General features: G+C 48.7%; 1 protein-coding gene across 5 annotated transcripts in view; it reads right to left on the bottom strand.

The window, feature by feature from the left end:
* Positions 1-6,037: 6,037 nt before the first annotated feature.
* The window catches only part of BCL11B (BCL11 transcription factor B), a 104,294-nt gene continuing 87,053 nt past the window's right edge, over positions 6,038-23,278 (bottom strand). For all 5 annotated transcript variants that reach the window (XM_050796671.1, XM_050796674.1, XM_050796673.1 and 2 more), the window contains one exon: positions 6,038-12,954. In XM_050796671.1, the coding sequence (XP_050652628.1) occupies positions 10,910-12,954 (2,045 nt within the window). In that variant the 3' untranslated portion in view covers positions 6,038-10,909. The remainder of the gene's footprint in view (positions 12,955-23,278) is intronic.

Below are 23,278 nucleotides of genomic sequence, written 5' to 3'. Positions count from 1 at the left end.
ACTGCGCATGGCCTGGCCTGGCCTTAATTTTTGGATTCTCTCAACAACCTGGTGAGATAGGCATTGTACGCACTTAACTAGTTGTCTCTAGCTTCCTCTGCCAGAGAGAACTCTTGCTTCCATTTCCCCTTACCCTACCTCCTCACACATCTCTAGTCTTCCACCAGGTCAGTAAATGGTCATTCATCCTGTTGCTCAGCTGAAAAACTCATGATTACCCCGATGCCGCTCTGTCCTTCACACCCCTACTTAACCCATCAGCAAATCCCATCAGCTCTAATTTGCACCCCAAACAGATACTGGATCAGATATCTTCTTACCATCTCCTTCTTACCTTTTTCAATTTAAGTCTAAGCCACCAACTTCTTACCATGGAAAACCCCTACTTTACATCCCACTATGACAATCAGTCCCCCCTCATGCAACCTGAAGGGGCCTGCTACAAACAGCCTGCAAACGGCCACAAACAGCCACCATTGTCCCTCCCCTGCATTTCCTTCCCACACTTTTGTTTGATTCATCGTGTCTTTGTGAGACCACAAGTAGGTAACTAACCCCCTAATGTGTCCATCATGAACACCTCTCCAATACCAGGTATGTTATTCTGACAGCAGTATTTTTGATAAATGCCTGATGTTCCATTGCACTGACATCCTACCGCTTGCTTATCTAATCCCTTGTTAATGGGCATTTTCTTTATTTCCAGTTTTTGCTATCGTAAATATAGATACAATGAACATCTTTGGAGCTAAATTTTTGGCTGTATTATAGCTTCCTTAGGATGATTTTCTAGAAAAGGAATTATTTTAGAGATTAATCAAAAAAAAAAAAAAGATGGCTTGTGATGTGCTTAGTGTTGGTTATGCAGAGAGCAAAGCTTTTCCACATCCAGCAGTGATTGCATGCAGACCTTTATGGGCACCAGAAAGTCACCATTAGCCAAGCAAATGGCTCCAAGGGATGGAAGATCCTGGCGAGATATCCATGAAAGTCCATCCAGAACACATTCATTTGAATATTTTCAGTTGCAAAGGCAACAGGACTAACTTCCTGAAAATTTGGAAAGGTAGGAGAAATACCTTCCTGAAAAGCCTTTCCTCCCAAGCATCTGCATCTGATACACATCCATGTCCACACATACCTTCAACTAGATCATTTAGACTCACATTATCTCATACACAGTTTTCCTGTTGCTATCAAAGTCTTCAGCCCCTCATTTTCGATGTATGTAAATACTCCATAATGAACGAGTTCTTCTTCACTCATTCACTCCTTTACTGTTGAACACGGAGGCAGCTTCCAAAATTTTGCTATCATGCATGTCACTCCCTGGCATATTTTGTCTGCATGAATAATAAGCAGTGTATCCACATTTCTTTTTTCCCTTTGGCTTAGCTTAGATTCAAATTTATGATTTAAGTATAGCAACGTATGGCCGTCTTCTCTAGGCAATATTTTTACATAGGTGTAGACATCTTACTAGAGCTTTTAATCTCTCTGATCCTGATGTTTTGCTGCTTGTTTATGCTTTATTACATTTCCTATTGGCCTGCTCACAATCTTGAGGAATGAGGAAGGATGCAAATTACTAACAGAGTATTTAATGAAATGTCGAAATGGCCATCTACGGGCACATAGCTTTTCCTCTCTCTAGGAATTGCGAATTAGTATTCTTAGTATGGTTTCCAAGAATGATGTCACCAGATCAAATAGTCAGAAGATCGTTTGGGCCCTTGATACACACCACCCCAGAGCTTTGCAAAGGGAAGAGGGAAAAGTGGTTGAAACATGATACAGGTAACAAAGCTGAACCCTCAATTAAACTTCCAAATGCAGGCAAGAGGGCTGGGTTGTGCCATGTGCCAAAGGTAGTCAGGGGTCTGAGGTGTTACCTGCGGTCTGCCCCTTCCTTTTTTTCTTTTGCTTACCAACCCCTCTGCTCTGCACAATTGCTTCCCTGCTGCACCATAGGACCAGGAGCAGATGCTTAGTAAGATCTTGCTGACGGAAAGAAGTCAGACTAAGAAAAGAGAAGGCAGGAAGGAGGCACTCTCCCTCCTCAATAGCTCCTTGTTTTGCTGGGAGGCCAGCCTAGCCTTTGCAAACCTTTGCAAATGCAGCCTGCAGTGCATTTTCAGTCAAAAAAAAAAAAGCCCTTATGGGGCCTGGCCAATGAGCAAATACTTCAGCATCACTTTCTCATTTTGGATAGGTAGGAAACCACCTACATCCTCTAGACAGCACCCCTGGGCTCACATCTTGTGATGCATCCTAAACTGGGCATTACTTACTTTAAATATTTTTAATTATGAAAGATCACAGAAACACAATTTCATTTTTGTTATGGTCTATGAGAAATAAACCATAGTAAAGGCTGATAGTTTGGGCTGTGGCCTGGCACAGTGGGGCGAGCGCTGGTTTTCCATGTCTGTAATGAAGAGCATGAACATTTCCTCCAGCCTCCTGGTAGAGCCTCAGCTCCTATCCAGAAGACTGAGCCCTGATTGTCTGTTCACTGCCTCCCCAGCTAATCAGGAGTTCTTCCAGGGCAGGTATTGTACCCCCTGGCCTAGGAGGGTGGAGCACGTGGTAGGAACTCCAGGAGACTTAAGGGAATAAACAACTGAGCAGATAGATAGATGGATGTCCCATCCTGCCCACTGAAGGGCAAACTCTGGGAAGGCAGGGGGAAGTCGTACTGACCCCTATCTTCCCAGCAGGGTCTGTGATGCTGCAGAAATGTTTATTACACGAACAAGCTTGTGGCTGGCTGGATGAATAAGTGGCTGTATGGATAAAGGGATGGATGTACGACACGCTAGTGTTTGGGAGACTATTTCTGATACGGTTTGGCTGTGTCCCTACCCAAATCTCATCTTGAATTGTAGCTCCCATAATTCCTATGATTCATGGGAAGGACCTGGTAGGAGGTAAATGAATCATGGGAGCTAGTCTTCACCATGCTGTTCTTATGATAGCATAAGAACTATATGAATAAGTCTCATGAGATCTGATGGTTTTATAAAGGGAAGTTGCCCTACACAAGTTCTCTCTTGCCTGCCACTGTGTAAGACATGCCTTTTGCCTTCCACCATGATTGTGAGGCCTCCCAAGCCACATGGAACTGTGAGTTCATTAAACCTCTTTTTCTTTATAAATTACCCAGTCTCGGGTATGTTTTTACCAGCAGTGTGAAAACAAACTAACACAGTTTCTATGTTACATAGGGTTATAGTAAATGACTTTTAAGGGTTCCAGCCAGCTCTGGGATCCTGCATCTCTTTGGGCTTAACTGGGCTGTTCCAACCTCCATGCGCATTCTCTGCAAGACAGACCACTGCTCCCTCCCTGGTCCTCATTTTCCTGGTGAATCTTTACTCATCTTACATGGAGAAGCACAACTCCCCTAATCCTCCCTCTTCCAGGCTGATTAGTCACGCCATCTTCCCGGCCCCTCTCACTGCCCACACTACCCTGTCCTGTTTCACAACATGTCTCTCTCCTTGAGGACAAAGACCAGGCCAGAGACCTCCCTGTGCCCAGTCCTGACATCTGACTCAGTCTTTGCTTTGGGAATTAAAGCGACTTCCAAGCTCGACCTTTTTTTACTTCTTTGGGACATCATATGTGGTCTGTAAGCAGGATCCCATAAAACCGTTTGGAAGATTTTGCAGGGCAGGCAATTAGTGACTAAGGTTTCATCTGCACACAAGAAAGTCAGAATTTGTATCCTCCCTAGTTCAAAAGTTACGTGAGACTCATTCTATATTTCCATTGCATTAACATTAAAAAAGAAATCCAACAAGTCCTATTCATCTAGTTTTATCGGCAAGCAGACAGGGAGGTTTTCTAGTTTTAATTGTCCCAAACCACAATTAGGAGTGCTTGGAAAACATGGGGAGCTTGTGGCTTGCACGGTGGCTGAAGACTCCAAGTCATAGCCAACAGTAAAATGGGATTTTCTGTCCTTGAGAATCCATCCTCGCCCCGATTTTTGTAACCTGAACAGCGAACATTTCTGACATTACCTTTCCCATCATATCTTGTGACTCTGTACACATGTGGCACTCTGATCAGGGTCCAGCTGTTCAAAGGTAGAATAGTTCCTTCCCAACTACCTTAACTCTCCATTTTACAGATGGGGAAACCAAGGCCCAGAAAAGGGAAGGGACTGACCTAAGGTCTCAGAGCTGGTTACCGACAGGACAATGGTGAGAACCGAAGTGAGCTTTTCCTTTGCCCCGTGGGTAATCCCCAAGTTTGACCAGAAGTGTGAAGACAGGTATTCATGAGTGTTAACTCCCTCTTCCCAATCAATTCCTGGTACTCAACCTAGGGGTTTGTTCCCCACCTCTAAAATGGAGAGCGTCTCCCCGAGATGAACATATCCTGCTGTATTCCAGCCAGAAAGTAACTGAGCATTTCAGTTCTGCTATTTGCCTAGCTTTCTGGGTGGGAAAGACAGACACATTAAGGTTTGGCCAGGCACAGTGGGAGGATTGCTTGGGCCAGGAGGCTGAGTTTGAGATTAGTCTGGGCAACATAAGGAGACCTCATCTCTACAAAAAACAAAAAAATAGAAAAAAGTTAGCGGGCATACTGGCACACACCTGTAATGTCTGCTTTGGGAAGTTGAAGCAGGAGGATTACTTGAGCCCAGGTGGTTGAGGCTGCAGTAAGCTGTAATTCCACCATTGTACTCCAGCCTGGGCAACAGAGCAAGACCCTGTCTCCAAACAAAAAAGGCTCAAATATCTGTGTTTTAAAGCCTACTGGGGAAAAGACTTGGAGCCCAGGACCTATGGAAAAGGAAATTTTCTCTCCGGGAATTCTTATTCCTTAAGGCCCTAGAAAGCAAGGCAAGTGTCTCAAATAACCATCAGCTCCATTTCTGGTGCTGGAGTTCAAACCCTACTTCTTGTCCAGTGGCCTTGGGAGAACAATGGCTTGTGTGGGGTGAAGACAAGACATAGAGGAACATGCTACCCTTCTTTTTCTTCTCATCTCTGTGAGCAGAGAGCCCACAAATCACCTTAGCAAGCATGGCTTGTCATTTTCATTGTTGTAAAGTCTCTTTATGAAGATTCTTGGGCTGCCTGAATTCTTGGTACCTCGTTCACATCAGTGCCCAGTGATAGTTTGCAGAAGTGGTGTGAGCAGATTGTTCTTTGTCCCTTTAAGAACAGAAAACATAGAAAAAGAATAGTCAAAAACCCAGTGGGCCCTTTGTTCCCTCATGCTCAAGGGTGGACCTGCCTCTCTCTTGCTCACATGGAGAGAACCAAAGGTTCCTTCATGCCTCGGTGTGACTGGAACCCAACAGCCCTGCCTCCTTCCACCCCATCTTGTTGGCTGCTCCAGGCCCAGCACTGGGAAATGCAGAGTTAAAGCTACTTCATTCTGCAAGGGCTAACTTTGATCATCCCCAATGAAAGTTTCCTCATTGCTCATGAATGAGTTTTAACAAAATTCATCAACCTCATTTTACAAATGGGAAAACCAAGGGGACCTGCCCAAGGGCACAGAGTCATTTAGACCCTTGGGGCAGGGTCTCCTTCTCCCTGGATTTTTATCCCCCCGTGGCTCACAAGAGCTCTCCCTGGGTATTGAGAAAATGGGAGCTGAATTAGGCTCAACTTGAGTCTAATCATTCCTAACCAAGTGTATTTTCTTTTCAATTACTTGTTCACAAGTTCAGTCGGATAGGAGAATCACCTGGATCATTTTCAAAAATGCTGATACGGGGACCTGCCTCCAGAGATTCTAACAGAATTGGTCTGGGATGTCTCCTGGGCCCTGAGATTTTTAAAAGCTCCCAGAAGATTCCCATGTGCAACTGGGCCGAGAACCACTGTTCTAGATCACACTGCTGCACAGGGGCTGAGAGAACTATAGGGGTCTCGTGCCATGATTTCCTGTCATCCTCTCAATGGGCTTAAAGATTTGGGTCAGGAAGAAAATGGAGAAAGACCTTCAGTTCGCCCTTGGAAATAAGCTGTCCATCCCCCACCTTTAAAAGACACAGAAAAGGACAAGGTTTGGAGATCAAGTTAAATGTCCAATTTATTTTTATAACTTGAAACCAGAACAAACTTGGTTTTGAACAAGCGTACAAATGAAATGGCAGACACATGCTGAACTCAACATTGTGACATTAAGGAAAAAAAGAGGCCCAAAATCTTGTACAGAGAATAAAGGAACAATAAATATTTTACTAAGCCATATTGAAATGACCTCTGTCATCTCAACATTTTATCCATAATAAAAAAAAAAGTGCCTGTTTCTTAAACAGAGCACAAATACCAAGCAATAATAAATAGTTCCAAACTTGTAGTAAAAGACAAAACCTCCAAGTAAACAACAAAAGCTCATACAATAATAGAAAAGGTAATAAAAATATTTTGCCTTGCCAGTACAAATGCAAACAACTTAAATCAATGGGACTTTGCTTTGCAGGGCTGAGTTACAAGGAGCACCAAAATCACGGGTTTGCCTGTGTTCCACGAGACCTTCGGCTGACAGTTACTTAGGACTGGGATGAAAGGCTGATTTCCTTACTTTTCACATTTTGCTTAGAGTAATTCAGTCTCCTCCTCTCCTCATGAAAGACTCTCTAATGGCAAGTGGCGGGTTCCAATTGGGGGCAACTTTGAACAAAGTTGTGGCAGTGTGGAAACCGGCCTGAGGTCGGCTGGGTCACCCATGCTAGAGGCCTCTCTCGGGATCACCTGCTTCCATGTTGGTTTTTTAAACACAAAACGGAAGCAAAGTTCTCTCTTCTCTGCAGTCACAGAGACACACAATGCTTGTGCTTTGAGATGGCTTAGTCCTGGCAATCTGGTAAGCTGGTGAGCACTGGCTAGCTGTTATGACTACAGGAGGGCCACCCTGGAGGCACTCCAGGACCTCAGCGGGGCATCCAAAGGCAACAGCAGCCCCTGGATCTGCAGGTAGGAAACTGCAGTAGGAAACTGAAATCTCAGCTTTCTCTCCCATTCCCTCCCCCTTTTTTTAACTTTGCAAAGGTAAGTGGCAAGGAGGAAAGAGTGCATTGAACAGAAAAGCTTCTGCATTTGGTAAGGAATTGCCCAAAAGGATGCTTGGTTACACTTTCATAACCTGAAATAATGGTTTCTTACATTTCCTGAAATAAAAAAAATGGCTTCCTGATATTGGTATTTTATTTAAAAATGCATTATTCCCTCATCCAAAAGACCACCACTTTATCTTAAAGCTACTTGGCTTTACAAAAAAAAAAAAAATTAAAATAGAGGATTAGGGGAGGAACAGATAACGAAGAAAGAAATTAAATAAAAAATGAAAAAAAAAAAAATAAAGGACCAATGGAGGATGAAGGATGGAGAGGAAACACAGGGGAAGGAGAGAGAACGAGATATGGAAAGGCACCAAATTCATCCCAGGCCCTGGCATTCGGAAACTGACGGAATGTAGGTTTCAGAGAGCAAAGCAGCAAAGCAGGGAAGAAAGACAAGAGGCCAACACTCTCCACGGCACGAAAGGTCCTGGCTGTGATGGAGTCTCCTTCCTGAAATCCAATTTGTACCGGTCTCAACAGCAGGTCACTTCACTCGGACCCAGCTGAATCACCAGCTCCTTTTATGATATTTGTGTTTGTTTCACAATTTCTCAAGGACTAAAGCAGCTCGGTTTGCATTGCTTTCTGCTGGTAAGGGCGGGAGAGGTGGTGGTGGTGACCGCCACAGAAGTGATGGTAGAGAAGGAAGATGTTCTCTCGCTCTCTCTCCTCTACATCTGACATCTTACAGATGGCCTCTTAGAGAAAGGGAAGACAATGTGGAATGTTACTGACATCTTTACAAAAACTGATTTTTTTTTCCACTCAACACAAATAAAGAATTTCCCATCCGGTCTGCTGTGGCCACACCAAGGAGCCTTGATGCAAGGTTCGGGCGTTCAGAGAGAAGCCCAACACGAACGGTTCTCTGTGTAGGCCAATTCCGACAAAAAATATATACAACTAAATGATTTGTGAACCAAAGCATTTAACTACTTCCTTTTGTTTCTTTTTCTCAAAGGTTGTCAAACAACCCTTTTTCTCCTGTACAATAGGACTTAACATACAAATTTTTTTTTTTTGCAATATTTTATCCTGCCAAATTAAAAAAATATATTATGGCAGCCTGTTTGTTTTTGTTTTTTTTTTCTTTTTATTTCCAAATTCACTAACAAAAAGGTACATTAAATCCCTTTAAAAGGACAAGCTTACAGTTAAAAAATTACGAGCTCCAGTAAAAATACAGCAAGTGCCTACATCATATGAACCAACCAATATATCCATTCCAGAGGGAGGCGGGAAGAGAAAAATAAGTACAGGTCAGAAATGTGATTTTTTTTTTCTGCAAAGCAATAACAATATTAAGCACTTTTTTTCTACATACTTTTTCTACATGGTGTAGCAATCCCCTTTGAATCCCCAAATACAAGTTTCTATACATTTTTTTTGAAATAAAAATTCAACACCCAAGGCAGAAAAAAATTTACTAAAACTCCGACTTTACAGTTACTGTGACAAGAACAAATTTATAGACCCACCATTTAAATTTTACTGCAACATTTTCAAGGAAAAGAAAAGGGTATTTTTTTTTCTTGTTTTGTAAAATGCCCAGGCATTCTCGATTATTACAAATACTGGTCCACTTTTACAGTAATCAAGAAATTTTAATATATATAATATATACTAAAACCCCGTCACCAAAAGAAAACAATATACACGCGGCCACTGTGGCATTTTTGTATAACCTATTAAGCAAACTTTGAAAAAAAATGATCGCTCCAACACACATACACACAATTTTTTTTACCCTTGTATGTACCCAATACTGTAAACGTATTTTTAAGACAGAGTGCACTAAATTTAACTTTAGAAAAAATTAGCCGTTGTTCCTGAATTGTTTTTGTTTTGCTTTTCATTCAACGATATCAACTTGTAACTTGTGTCACTTGAGTTTTAATTCAGCAGTAAATCACCTCCACTCCATATCTAAGCAGCGTTGTCCCAAAAACAAAAGGGGCTGAGGATAATTCAGCTAATGGATGTCCAAGGTTGTGCTGGGTTTATTTCTTCATTTGATTGGGTCTTATGGCATTTCATATCCTCTATCTTCAACCAGAATTTTTTTTTTTTTTTACTTAAAGTAAATGTGGCTTTGTTAGTTTCTAAAGAATGTACTTTTCTTGTTTTACTTTTTTAAAAAGTCTTTTCATTTCAAAAAAAAAGTTTTGCATTTGTCTCAAGAGACTCAAATAGGAAGATCAGTTTTCAAGGCACTCACATCAAATTGAATGGCAGTAGAAAAACTGTCCTATAAATTATTATTTTATTTTGTTCTTTATAGTGCCAGTATTGTGAATGCCACGCTTAGCAACACTGACACTCAATCTCAGCTGTCCCTTACAGTTTAACCCACCTCTGGGCCAAAGAGAAGAATATGCTGCAATTTCTTGTTTAGAAGCCATTTAATTTAAATGCAAACAAAAGCTTTAAAGTGCGGGTCAACAGAATTCAAATATCTAATCTTAACAGTTCAATGTTTAGTACCTTCCAACCTAATGAGATAGAAAACAAAACAAAACAAAACAAAAAAAACCTGGGAAGTAGCGCTGGGCACCTTCTGATGGAACTCCTCCCGTGCTTTTTCAGTAACAGAGAATAGAAATTTGGAAGATCCCACCCCACCCATCCCTACAGTATCATCAGTGTGCATTAAATGAGAGAACACTAACTCCAATTCATTAGGGCATTCGTCTGCTTGGGAAATGATCAATGACCCCTTGTAGCAACATAGGATTTGAGATTTATGTGGTGGGGGTGATAAAGAGAGAAGCCGTCAAGCCAGAAAACGCCTAAAAGAACACCGCTAGTTTCTTCCTTTTTGTGTCACTGCAGGCCACCCCATCTCCCCAAAAAGGTACCCCTCAGCCCATTTTATGTAGCCTAATCTACAGCGAATAGCAGCCATGGCACCCCAGGGCACGCCAATATTCCAAGAAAATGATAGTATCTGCTGGTCATGCACAACCTGAGAATGCTGTCGGGCCATTTCCCAGAGGAGCCCTCCAAAATCCTCTCTGGCGGTGCTGAGTCTGTGGGGTGCCTCTTCTAGCACCACCACTCAAGGCTTCCCTTATGTAATATGAAAGCTGAAATCAACACACAAAAGGCCGCTTTACTTGGGACGACATGAGTGCTCCATCTCCATTCCAACTCTGAAACAAAGTGCTACGACTTTAAAGATTGTTATCCGCTGTACATCCACATCCCCCACCCCAAAAACAAAAATAAAAATAAAAAAATTTTTTAAAAACTGCATGCCACTTTTTATTTCAGGACAAAAAAAGAGGAAGGAATGAAAAAGTAAACAACTTTAAAAGTCATTTGAGTGTTGGCTTCTTCACAAGAAATTACACATGCTTAGCTTAAATTTCAAAAAAGCAGCACCACCCCTCCCCCCAAATTATAATTTAAAAGATATGCTTCCCCTCTAACATTGCTTGCGAGTCATTGCTCAGGCTACTACCGGGTTTTAAAAAAAAAATAAAGGGATGGATACCCAACAAAATCTCTTAAAGGAATTCAAACAGAAAAAATAATAATAAAAAGTACCTGCACATGCCAAAAAAATTACAAAACCCAATAAATACAGAAATTATTGCACAGTTAAAAGGCTCCACAATTTGTACTGCCTTAATCAACCCTCGGGTTTCCATAGGACTTCGCAGACACAGGTTAGGTTGGAGTGCCGCCTCCCCTGGGCCCCGGGGACACGCGGGGTGCGGGGTGGCGGTGACACGGAGGCAAGTCAGGTCAGCATTCTCTCGGTTGGCAACGGTTCCACTGTACAGGTGCGGGGCGCCAGGGCCCGCGCGCTTAGCTCCTCTCGGCCTGCTCGATTTTGACGTCGTTAGTCAGCAAGTGCTCGCCGTGCCACTTTTTCATGTGTTTCTCCAGGGTGCTGTAGACGCTGAAGGGCATCTGGCAGATGTCGCAGCGGTACACCTCCTTGCCGATCTGCCCGTGCGTCTTCATGTGGCGCGTGAGCTTGCTGCTCTGCGCGCATGCGTAGTTGCACAGCTCGCACTTGTAAGGCCGCTCGCCGGTGTGGCTCCGCCTGTGTACCGTCAGGTTGCTGCAGTTCTTGAACACCTTGCCGCAGTACTCGCACGTGTCGCTGCGGCGGCCCTCCTTGGAGCTGGGCCGCCCGGGGCCGGGGCCGCCCAGGTGCGGGGTGCTGCCTCCGCTGGCCGTGCCACTGCGGCCCGAGAGGCCGCCGTCCAGCAGGTCCCCGGGCGGCGTGGAGAAGCGCAGGCTGCCGTTCTCGGACGAGTGCTCAGACGACGTGGCGAAGGGCGACTGTCGTGCGTCCGTGAAGCCCAGGAAGGGGTCCTTCATGAAGTGCCGCGACGCCGCGTAGCCCACCAGCCACTGCGAGTACACGTTCTCGGACGGGATGAGCGCGGCGGGCGGCAGCTCCAGGTCCTTCTCCACCTTGATGCGCTTGGCGGCGCTGTTGAGCCCCGGGCTGGGCAGCGGCGCGGGCTTGCGCGGGAAAAGCCCAGGGAAAGGCTCGGTGCCCGGCGCGAAGCCGCCCCCGCGCCCGTTGACCGCGCCGCCCGCGCCCGTGTCCCCGCAGCCGCCCGCGTCGTCGTCGTCGCCCGCGTCCCCGCCGCCAGCCGCGCGCTTCAGGAAGGCGCCGCGCTTCTGCTTGTCGGCCAAGAGCTCGCCATACTGCGGCAGTGCGCCCAGGCCCACGTTCTCCATGACCTTGCCCAGCACCAGGGCCTTCTCGTCAGCCAGTGCCTTGGCCGCGCCGCCCCCCGCGCCCGGGACCCCGGCCACCCCGCCACCGCCGTTCTCGCGGTTGCGGCTCAGCTCCGAGTCCATGCTGAAGCTCGACTCGGGCCGGCTCTCGTTCTCCAGCAGCAACTCCTCCTCCTCCTCCTCCTCCTCCTCGTCCTCCTCCTCCGGCTCGTGGCCCAGCGACGGGTCGCTCTCATGGTGGCGGAAGTCGCCATCGGCCGCCTTGAGGCCCTCGCCCGCCAGCTCGCTTGTGCCGGGCTCGGGGGAGCTGGCGGCCGAGAGCCCGTCGTCGGAGCGGCCAGCCAGCGAGCCGGCCTTGTGCATGTGCGTCTTCATGTGGCGCTTGAGCTTGCTGGCCTGCGAGCATGCGTGGTCGCACAGCTGGCACTTGTAGGGCTTCTCGCCCGTGTGACTGCGCCTGTGCACAATGAGATTGCTCTGGAACTTGAAGGTCTTGCCGCAGAACTCGCACGACTTGCTCTTGGCCGGCGGCTGCGGGGGCGGCGTGCCGCCAGGGGGCATGGGCGGCAGCGGCGGCGTGCTCAGGAACGGGGACTTGGGGCTGGGCTGGAAGGGGTTCAGGAGCCGGTGCATAGGGTTTCCGCGGCCCGGGGACACGGGCGGCGGTGTGGAGCTGTTGCCCGCCAGCTCGCGGAGCCGCCGCGAGAAGTCCATGGCGGGCGAGTCGATGGCCATGGGGTTCAGGCGCATGACTCGGTCGAAGGCACTGGGGTGCTGGGCAACGAGCCCCATCTCCTCGGCACTGAGGCGGTGCGGGTCCAGGTGGTGGCGCGGCGGGGGGCTGAAGAGAGGCGGCGTGCCCGGCAGGCGGCCCTCGCCGAAGCCCGGGTGGTCCCGCAGGATGGGGCCCGTCATGCGCAGCAGGTTGAAGGGGTTGCTGTCGCCCAGGAAATTCATGAGCGGGGACTGCGCCACGGCCTCCGGCCCGAGCGGCGGCGGGATGGTGAGCCGTGGCGTGAGCGAGCTGCTGGCCGGCCCGGGCTCCAGGTAGATGCGGAAGCCGTGCGTGTTCTGCGCGTGCTGCAGCAGGAACCACGCGCTGTTGAAGGGCTGCTTGCATGTTGTGCAAATGTAGCTGGAAGGCTCATCTTTACCTGGGGAAACACACGGACAGAAAGGCAGAGACAGCGTGAGAAGCAGCAGCGGGGCGCGGGCACCGCAGGGCCACTGGCCTGGGGGATGCGGCCCAGGCCGATCCGGGATCCCAGTACCCTGCCTGACAGGGACTGCAGGGTGGCTTTCAAGCAGGCCCGACCTTGTCTCCACCTGGCTGGGGGGCCGAAGAGGCAGGGTCTGTGGGCAAGCGGCCCTGGCCACCTAGGCACCAGCGACTTACTTCAATTGTGTAAAGGCCCGCCTTGCTCCCTCAAAGGAAAGGGATTATGAGCCCCATTACCTCCGAGACCACGGGAGATCGTGTTTGTGAGAATACGATCCAGTAGTAGGAATTCTGTCAAGGTTGGACTGTGTAACAGCCCTGGCAAATCCCAACCCTCCAGGATGCTCCACACCCGAAACCATCTAGGCAAGGGTTTCTCAGTCAAGGCACTAGTAACATTTACATCCTAATTCTTTGGGTGGTGGGGGCTGTCCTGCACATTGCAGGATGTTGAGCAGCATCCTCTGCCTGCACCCACTAGATAGATGACAGGAGCATCCACCTCCCCCAGTTGCGAGGACAAAAAATGTCTCCAGCCTTGCCAAATCTTCCCAGGAAGGGGGGCAAGATCACCACCCCCTTTGAGAACAACCAATTCTGATATTTGATTCCAGGGAGTTGTACAGAAGCACAAATCGAACTGTACCATCCTGCAAACTTTTTTTTTTTTTTTTTTTTAAGAGAAATAACTGCAATACCTCTGCAACGTTTGGGATTTTTAGCTATAGGAAATTCTCGTGTTTCCTACACCACCGTCTGTGCAGAAAGCACTGTACACCTGAACATGGATTCGTAGGAACAGAAGAAATTTAACATGCCGTGAAGACCCGCTACTACTGTGACAGCTGCCCCCACCCCGTGTCCTCACAGACACGCCCAAACACCGCTTGGAATTCCACCTCCAGACCCCCAGGGAAGGCGGGGGCACACTGGCCTAAATGAGTCTTTCAAAGTCCTCTGCCAGAATACTAAGCAAGGAATGAACATCCTCACATCTGACAGGGCAGTCAGGATGAACAGTGGCAAATGCTGACGTGTTAGCAACTGGCTCTGGTGACACACATGGGCAGCAAATTGTAGCGGACACTCTTGGTACGGAGCCAAAACGTCATGGTCTTTGTCCATCACTGAGACTGTCACAAAATGGAGGCTGAACATTTCCTCCGGAACCCGTCCTGTGGATGCCCTCCTGCACCTGTGGGTGAAGCTCGCCGCTTTTCCAGCATGTACCTCTCCTAACACTCTGCCTAAAAGAGATGGTGCAGACGGGACCCATCTTCCATCATCGCACTCACTAGCTGGGGAAGCAAGAGGAACAAGAATCGCAGCTCAGATCCGGCAGAAGACATGGCATGAGAGATGTTGAAAGACCCGTTTTGTTTTCTCAAACTTTCTTCTACCTGGAAGATTTTAATGCAGATGCTAAAGTCCAGGAGCCACAAGCTCTGGTGAAGTCAAACGTGCAAATGAATGACCATACCCAGTATCAGTAAGGTGCCGTGGGAAGTGGAGAAAACAGTCCCGTCTCACCCTCTCCACCAATCGATCACAGGCCTTCTGAAATCCTAGGCAGACAGCATTTTTATTTTCCACCCACTAATTATGTTTCTGGAAGGCTGCACTCTTAGCAGTGTTTATAGGCACATAAACCTTCGTTTGGAAACCATCTTTTAAAAATCAAGTGACTCGGGGACCAAATACCCTGAATTCCATCCAAGGGCTTCAGTCTTGAGTGTGGCCTGTGCCTCTGTCTGAACCTGGGCTTGCCAGTTTCTGAGGGGCCGGGACCTCCCCAAGACATCCCATGCCTGCAGGATCACAGAAGGCTTCGTGCTGTCTGAGGGGCAGGGTGGAGATTCCCCCCACGACCTCAGGACCAGTTGGCCCAGGACACCAACACTAGAAACCGAGCCACGCTTTTACGAGTTTGGCATTACATAGGGATTCTTTCCCTCTCCTCTCCTATTCTGTGTGTTTGGTGAGGAGAAGACGTTGGTAGGGAAGACAGAAATGAAAAAGGAATTCTGAAGTTCGGCCTCATCCCTCTTTTAAAAACAGCTCAAGGAGCACCTCTGAGGCTGTCTTCTTTCTCCAGGGTGTCTGGGTCATTTTCCTGTCTCAGTCCTCCAGGTAACTCAGTTCTCCCATGAAGGAGCCCCTGAGGGGAAGCCTCCCCACCTCGGACAGGGCAGGGACGCCTTCCCAAGGCCCTGGGTGGCCGCGACTCTCCCCATAAGGCCACCCCAACACCCCAGCCCTCCCCTTCTGTGCACCCCACCCTCAGCGAACAGAGGAAGTGCCCACCAGCTTCTCTGGGGACAGCATTTCTGTCCTCCGCTTATTAGTGAATGTACTTGGGGAACAGCAGGCCTTAGCTCAGACAGCCTCACAGGAGAGCTGGCCAGAAGCCATACTTAGACGACTCCTCACACCCTTTTGGGGAACAAGGCAGAATAAATAAGTAATAAAAAAAGAAGCTAGATACACGTCCCTTTCTGACACAGGAGTTAATAACACAAATGAAGTGCCCCTTCCACCTGGGTTATAGATCTTCAAATTAAAGATGGTTCCTGTACCCTGCACCGCCCTTCAGCCACTCCAATTAATCAATTCACGGCTTTCCATCGCTCCAGTTCCTCATGTTTTCAAGTCAGGCCACCTCCCTTCCCCCAATCTTTTTTTCATCATCTGTTTCCCTGGGAAGTGCTCCAAAGCACTTCCTGTTTCTTGATCAGGGTGGCCACAGATTTTCTAGAAAGTTCTGTGGCTGGTGAGGAAAGAACGTGGCTATCAGAGGAAAATGCAGAGCTCCTAGGCAGGCCAGCAATGAAGGCGGCTCTACAGCCGAAATGGCCAAGTCAGGTTTTTCAATGCAAAATGGTAGTTACTGGAAGTCAGGTAGCTACACATGCTAAAGAGCTCAAGTGTTCCCACTTCTTGTTTGTTTGCTTTAAATGCTTCTGGCTGGGCATGGTGGCTCACACCTGTAATCCCAGCACTTTGGGAGGCCGAGGCAGGCAGATGACTTGAGGTCAGGAGTTCAAGACCAGCCCGGCCAATATTGGGAAATCCCGTCTCTGCTAAAAATATAAAAATTAGCCGAGTGTGGTGGCAGATGCCTATAATCCCAGCTACTTGGAGGCTGAGGCAGGAGAATTGCTTGAACCCGGGAGGCGGAAGTGGCAGTGAGCTGAGATCGCACCACTGCACTCCACTGAGATCACACCACTGCACTCCAGCCTGGGCGACAGAGCGAGAATCCATCTTAAAAAAAAAAAAAAAAAAAAAAAAAAGCTTCTAAAACTAACTTGGAGCAACATAGGGAGGGAGTTACCTGTCCATAATTCACCATCAGGTGAGAAGAGCGATGTTTATTCATCAGGCTGGATTTCAGGCCCACCTGTCCTGCCCAGGAAGCTCTTACTGGACCAGTGTCCGTGAACCTCTTTGGTTCCAATACTTCCCTCTACACAATGGCAAGATTTCACTGCAGGCAATGGCCTCCAGTGCAGGATCTGATGCCTTCCGATATCCTAAAATCGCCCAGCCCTCAGAGGCCCACCCTAGACAACTTTCTTTCCAGTCCCCCCTCCCTTCTTTTTTTAATAAAATGTTCATTTCCTTATTATTACTCCATGGTTATCTCTTGCCCAGAAGCAGCCCTGAGCATGAGGCTTGCTCACTTTTAGGAACAGAACGATGTCAGAAAGTCTTTGAAGAGTCACTCAGAACATTTTTCTATTTGAAAACTTGCTAAATATTTTAAACACATGGCACGCAGTCTTGGATGGCTCATTTTTAAGTGCAGAAAAAGACCCCTAGTGAGCAGGCTGCTTCTGACTGGGGCTGGCCCACTCCCCTTCCCGGGACCAGATGTTTCTTGGCTGTCACCCCCCTCCAGGAACTCAGGGTCACCTGCCCACAGGTGAGCTGGAGGCTGCACTGTAGAGAGGGGTGACAACTTTATGCTCAGCCCAGACAGGCTGCTGAGATTCCCACTGATAGGTCAAGGCCTAGATTATTTAGAAGCGATTTACCCAGCAACATCAAGCCTGGCCTACAGACCTAGAAACGTCAGCTGCACTTGGCTCACTAAGTCACGCTTGGCGACTCAGACCCAGGGCCTCGTCTTCCCTTGCTTCTTTCGGTCCTCCTTCCTTTCTCAGACGCTTTTTTGTATCCATTGACAGAAACTCACACTGGATCTTCTTTGCTCCACTGGCTCTAGACAGAGCTCCTGGACATCTTTCTCAAATGCAATACCCTGGGTCATGAGAACCCTGGACAGCAGCAGTGCGTCCATACCCCTCTGCCTTGGTGTTCCCAGAAGGGGGAATTCAGTCAAGTCATTTAACCTCTCTGAGGCTTGATTTCCTCATCAGTAGAACGGGAATAATATACCTGGCTCCGGAGAGGGCTGGGGAGACCGAATGAGCTCCTGTATGTGGGCACAGCCTATAAATCGCACATAGCTATGCAGGCGTTACGACAGGTTTTGCACGTTTTGCTTTTTTATTATCCACCCTTGTACCTGGCCATGGATGTTTCAGGGATGACTTTCAGTATAATTCCAGCAATAATGAAACCCTGGAGGACATTTAATGCAGCCTGCCTCATGCGTTAGAGGTTCTAGGGAAGCAGAAACTTGCAAACATTGAGGAAACATCGTTTTTTATTATGATGCTTGGGAACCGACATGCAACTGGACTCCTGCAATGAAATGTGACTCTCCCTCTGCCATTAGGCTTTTTTATGAGCATTTAAATAATTGTTCCTCCTTATTAAGCTAGCTACTCTAATAATACCAGTAAAGGTATCAGAGACATTCAATAAAAAACACACCTTTAATTGAAATTATTATCCAATGAAAAGGCCGTAATTGATAGTGGTCCTCCTAAGGCCAAGTGATACCAAAGGGAAGGGCATTCCTGCCTGGGTGAGATTTAGTGGCCCACTGCTGTTCGAGAAGGAGCAGCAAGGAGACACCCCCTCAACTCAAGCAGGGCCCGGGGTGATATCCCGAGGCTGGGGGGCTAAAGTAAGAACTGGGTCCTGGCTTCACAGGCCCCTCTACAGGTTGCAAAACATTTTACCCTAGGCATGGCATTTCCCATGCATTCACTCAAACCATCTTTGCTAACTGTGGCCTCGAGGGGGGCCAGGCAAAAACTGTATCCCAGTTGGCACGTGAACATACCGATGCTCAGAGAAGCAAAGTGGCACAGCCAGAAAGGCGCAGACCACGCCCCTCTCAGGCTTCTGGACCCCTGAGCAGGCTCCAGGCCCACCTCAGCACACAGCACCACCTGAGGGATTTATCGTCAGGGCCTGTTTCACAATGAAAATGGCCAGGAAGGAGGTTCTCCCACCACACTGTGAGTGTCCTCCCAGTGGAAGGCACTGATGATGCTTGGATGGAACCTGGTCAGGTCCACCACAGGCCTTGACCCTGGAGAGGATAAGGGGAGACGTTTCACAGAGCGAGCAAGCGAGCCTGCTGGGTGTGACACGCCACTGCGGACCTGGTGAGGCAGACACCAAAGTGGCCGAATCCAGGGATGGGAAGCCGGATCCCAGGGCCCCCTGTGGCAGCTCCCTTCCCCGCTGTGGACTTCAGGGTACCCAGTACCCAAGGAGATGGCTGGTTTCACCGGCCAACCACTAAGTCTGCCTCCAGAATCCGTCTGCTAAAGATGCCGTCTCCACAGTTACAAAATGATCGTAATTATCAGTGTTATCCCTCAGTTGTGTAGACTCCTTATTCATTTAAAAACTATCCTCTTTCATGACGTCAGAAAGGAGATGTCAGTTGGGCACCTCAGGGGTCTATATGTTTCATGTCTATATCATTCCTGGGCATAGCCATCTGCAGAACTGATAACCATCCTTGCCTGTTCCAAATGCATTCTGTGAAACCTCAGCTCTCTCCAAGACAAAGGCAGAACTAGGGAAATAATACTCACAGTGGTAACAAGAAGGCTTTATGAAATCCTTACCACCTGCCAGGCCCTGAGCTAAGCACACCAAGGACCTCTCATGCTGCTCCAACAACCCCTGCAGTACCCACCATTATCATCACCATTTTACAGATGGAGAAACTGAGGATGGAAAGAGATAGGGGATCCGCCTGGGGCTGCACAGCTGCCCACAGTAAAGCCTGTGCTCTTGTTACGCTGTTCTGATAAACGCTGGTCAGAAGAGCAGCAGACACACTCTGGGCAGGGATGGGGCTAGCTACCTGGGCCTCAGTATTTCACCTTTCATTTCAGCCCATGTACTAACAAAAATGCCAGGATGTGTTGCTTTTGGCTAGAACTGCAGTAACTCCATGAAATCACGCTGATTATCTCATGGCAAAAATAATAGATGCCATTTAGAAGAGAAAAACCTTTCAAAGCAAGTGGCCCACTGAGGGGTGCAAGTGTTGATGGTAGCAGCAGCAGTACTATGACCCACAAGACATGGTCTCCTCTGATGGTAATGTGTTGAACCAGCCTCTAGCTAAGAAAGCCACTGCCCCCACACCAAGGCCTGTGGTAGACATTGCCAATTCATCCCCGCACTCTCTCTCCAGGCCTTGGACTCCTCTTTAACCCCAGGTTCCAGGCAGTCATTGCCAAATAAAGCTTGCCTGCACCTCTTTGCCATCCCTGGATCTCAGTACATGTTAAAGCCAGTAAATGTGGGATCAAAATAGATTGGGCTGAATAAACTTGATAGCACTGTGTGTCCTGCTGAGAACTACATCTACATCTGACTTTCATTAATTCACTGAACAAACAGCATCTGGGCACCCTTCATCTGCTAGGTACTATGCTGGTAGCTAAGGGTGCAGCCCACACTCCAGGGGGAGACAGGGAACCCCCAATAACCCATTCCATTATTTAATGCAAATTATGAGTGGTGCTAGGAGAAGTTCAGGGTGCTGGGAGAGAGAAGAATTCAAGGGCTTGACTCAACTTGGGGGTTCAAAACCCACGTGATGCCAGACCTCCTTCTCACATCACCTCATTTAGACCCCACCTAACTCTACACACAGTGACCATTGACAGAAGAAATAAAGGAAGCCCAGAGAACTTGGGTAAGTTGCTCAAGAAGAAATTACTGGCCTTAGATTATTTATTTCAAATTCATCTTCTAGACTCCAAGCTCACTGAGGACAGGGACTGCGCTGGTCTTGTGAACTGTTTGGACACCAGCCTGCAACATGGTGACTAATGCAAAGTTGCACTTTAGGACTGCCAGCGGCCAAGACATCTGACAGACCGGGAGTCTCCTTAGCCTTCTGCCAGCGTGAGCCATGTTCCTTCCAGACGCACTTCAAAGCCCAGACACTTCGGCCAAGTTGCTGGACATCACAGGGCTTCAGGGTCTTCATCTACACAGTGAAAACAATACCTGCCTTCCTGGGTCGTTCGCTGTAGGATGAGGGCTCATCATGGTAAAATACCCCAAATGGGGACCCACATGCAGTAGGCACTGGGTACATGGGAGGTGACAAGAGACTGGGACTTTCTCTGTGTTTTCTCATGGTCAGTGTTCCTGAAGTCCCACCAAGACAAAGACTAGACCTGTGAAGACACTGCAACTCCACAGTCCGCATGCCGCCCTCCACACCAGGCCCCCTCCAAAGAGCAGGGCTCCGCTCAGCAGTCTCAACAAAGGACGTCTCTTCCCCGGCAGAGGACACACCTAGCACTGCCCCCACCCTGAAGCCAGCTGCATCCCAACCACCAAAGCATGCCAGGATCCCAGGAGACTACACACAGAACCAAGACAGTATGCCATTACCTCTGCTGCCACCCACCCCAGAACCAGGGACGGATCTTCCCAAATCACAGAGCTGGTGGGGCCTCCCTGATACCCAGGACGATGTATCAGGCACCCCAGCCTTCGGGATCCGACCAGACTCACTGCCTGCCTTTTGCACACACCCATGCGCTGCCCGCTCGCCCTCTCGGTGCCTCCCTTTGAGCAGCGCATTTTCACACCTCCATGCCCTTGCCGGTGCCATCCCTGCTTCCTGGAATACCTGCCGTTTATTCTTTCCCCCTAAAATAACTTTTCAGATCCAGCCCAAGTCCAATCCCCTCAGCATTCCACAGCATTGTATTTAGATCTGCTTCATACTGATCACCCTACTAGACTGTCATCTTTTGTCCTTGACCTTGGTGTGTTCAACATGGCTACAGCCTGCACGTGCCAGTGTTGCCCTTTTGCTCTCAGGTGGATGCTCACAACCACTTTGGAAAGTGGGTTTTAACTCAGGTTCTCTAGAAAAAAGAAACTAGCCGGGCGCGGTGGCTCACGCCTGTAATCCCAGCACTTTGGGAGGCTGAGGCGGGCGGATCACAAGGTCAGGAGATCGAGACCACGGTGAAACCCCGTCTCTACTAAAAATACAAAAAATTAGCCGGGCGCGGTTGTGGGCGCCTGTAGTCCCAGCTACTCGGGAGGCTGAGGCAGGAGAATGGCGTGAACCCGGGAGGCGGAGCTTGCAGTGAGCCAAGATCGCGCCACTGCATTCCAGCCTGGGCGACAGAGCGAGACTCCGTCTCAAAAAAAAAAAAAAAAAGAAAAAAGAAACTAAGTCTCATCACAGTAGAGTGAGGGGCCCCAGGTCACAGGGCTGGTAAGTGGCAGAGCCAAGATGCACACATGGGTCTGTCTGACCGCAGAGCCTGTGCTGGGTCCAGACTCACAACTGGCTGCCCCTCACATGGGGACGGCAAACCCTGCTGTGACCAGCCCTGTCCAATCATTCCATGTACACCCAGGATTGCCAGTAAGCCAGCCCGGGAGGCCAAGCTGCAGGCCTTCGAGGGCAGGAAATGGACCAGAAGAAAGAGGCCGCACACAGCGAGAAAACCTCGCTCAGCCCATGGTGTTGGGTGACCGTCCACTTACCCTCATGGGACTCCTGCAGCAGAGGTGAGCTGTGCGGCTTCATCTGCCTGGACTTAATTCAGGATTTGAGAAAAATCCTAGGAAGCTGGGCCTGCACCCCTCAAACAAAGAGGCCCAGCATTCCCCTTGACAGCCAGATTTGCACAAAAACGCCAGCGAGTCTTGCTTTCCTCCCTCAAGGAGGTCATAGGTGGGGGTCAGGGAGTGGGAGCGGGTTAAACTGTAGACACAGAGAATTGTCAGACAGAGCAGAAACCTCGAGTGACTTCTGAGCACCTGGGGAGGAGGCAGGCAGCGAAACTACATGATGAGGACGGGCACAGTGGCTCATGCCTGTAATCACAGCACTTTGGGAGGCCAAGGCGGGCAGATCACCTGAGGTCAGGAGTTGGAGACCAGCCTGACCAACATGGTAAAACCCCATCTCTACTAATAATACAAAAATTAGTTGGGCATGGTGGCGCATGCCTATAATCCCAGCTACTTAGGAGGCTGAGGCAGGAGAATTGCTTGAACCCGGGAGGCGGAGGTTGCAGTGAGATGAGATCACACCACTGCACTCCAGCCTGGGTGACAGAGTGAGACTCTGTCAAAAAAAAATTTAAAAATCTATATGACAAGTGATGTTCAAGCCAGACACAGAGAACCGGATGTGCCCAGGTCAAGGAGGGAAAGGTCCACAAGGTAGGGAGCTGTGTGAGCACACTCAAGGTGCAGGGCACTGGGCCACGCAATGGAGAAAGCAGCTCTGTTTGCTGTAGAATGAGGCAGGTTGGGGGAAACGGGAAATGCAACCAGAGAGGCAAATATATACCCAAGAGCATTCCACAAAAGGGGTCTCCATCCAGTGCAGGCCTGGCTCATTCTACAGGGCTGTCCTCACTCCCGCACACTCGCCCTCCTGACCCAGGGTAAGTGTTAGGTGTGCAGAAGACACCGTGTTCCCGAGGTGCTTTCCCAGGGAAGCCCTGGAGGAGTTATCGGGATGACCCAAGACCTCACCACATCTGGCAACTCAGAAATGGTATCGTTACAGCAAGAAATGAGAGCACGGCTTCACCGTCAACTTCTCAACAAAACTGATTCACTTGTTCCCTCCTCCCTTCCTTCACAGATGCACGATATGTCCACTCTGTGCCAGGCCCTATGCCAAGAGGAGGGACACAAAGAAATGAAGGTCTGTCCTCACGGAGCCCAAAGTCTAGAGCAAGAGGCCAGTGACTCCAGGAACATCTAGGCAAGGTTCAGGCCATTCAGTCACTTGCGAAGGGTGTGCCAAGCAGTGCGGAACCCAGAGGAGGGAGAGGCTGACATCCTGGGGGGACCACAAAAGACTCTCCGAGGAGGAGACC

The sequence above is a fragment of the Macaca thibetana genome, chromosome 7 (genome assembly GCF_024542745.1).
Source record: "Macaca thibetana thibetana isolate TM-01 chromosome 7, ASM2454274v1, whole genome shotgun sequence".
Lineage (NCBI taxonomy): Eukaryota > Metazoa > Chordata > Mammalia > Primates > Cercopithecidae > Macaca > Macaca thibetana.
Note: the sequence above shows the minus strand (reverse complement) of the source record. Positions and strands in the feature narration are given on the sequence as shown.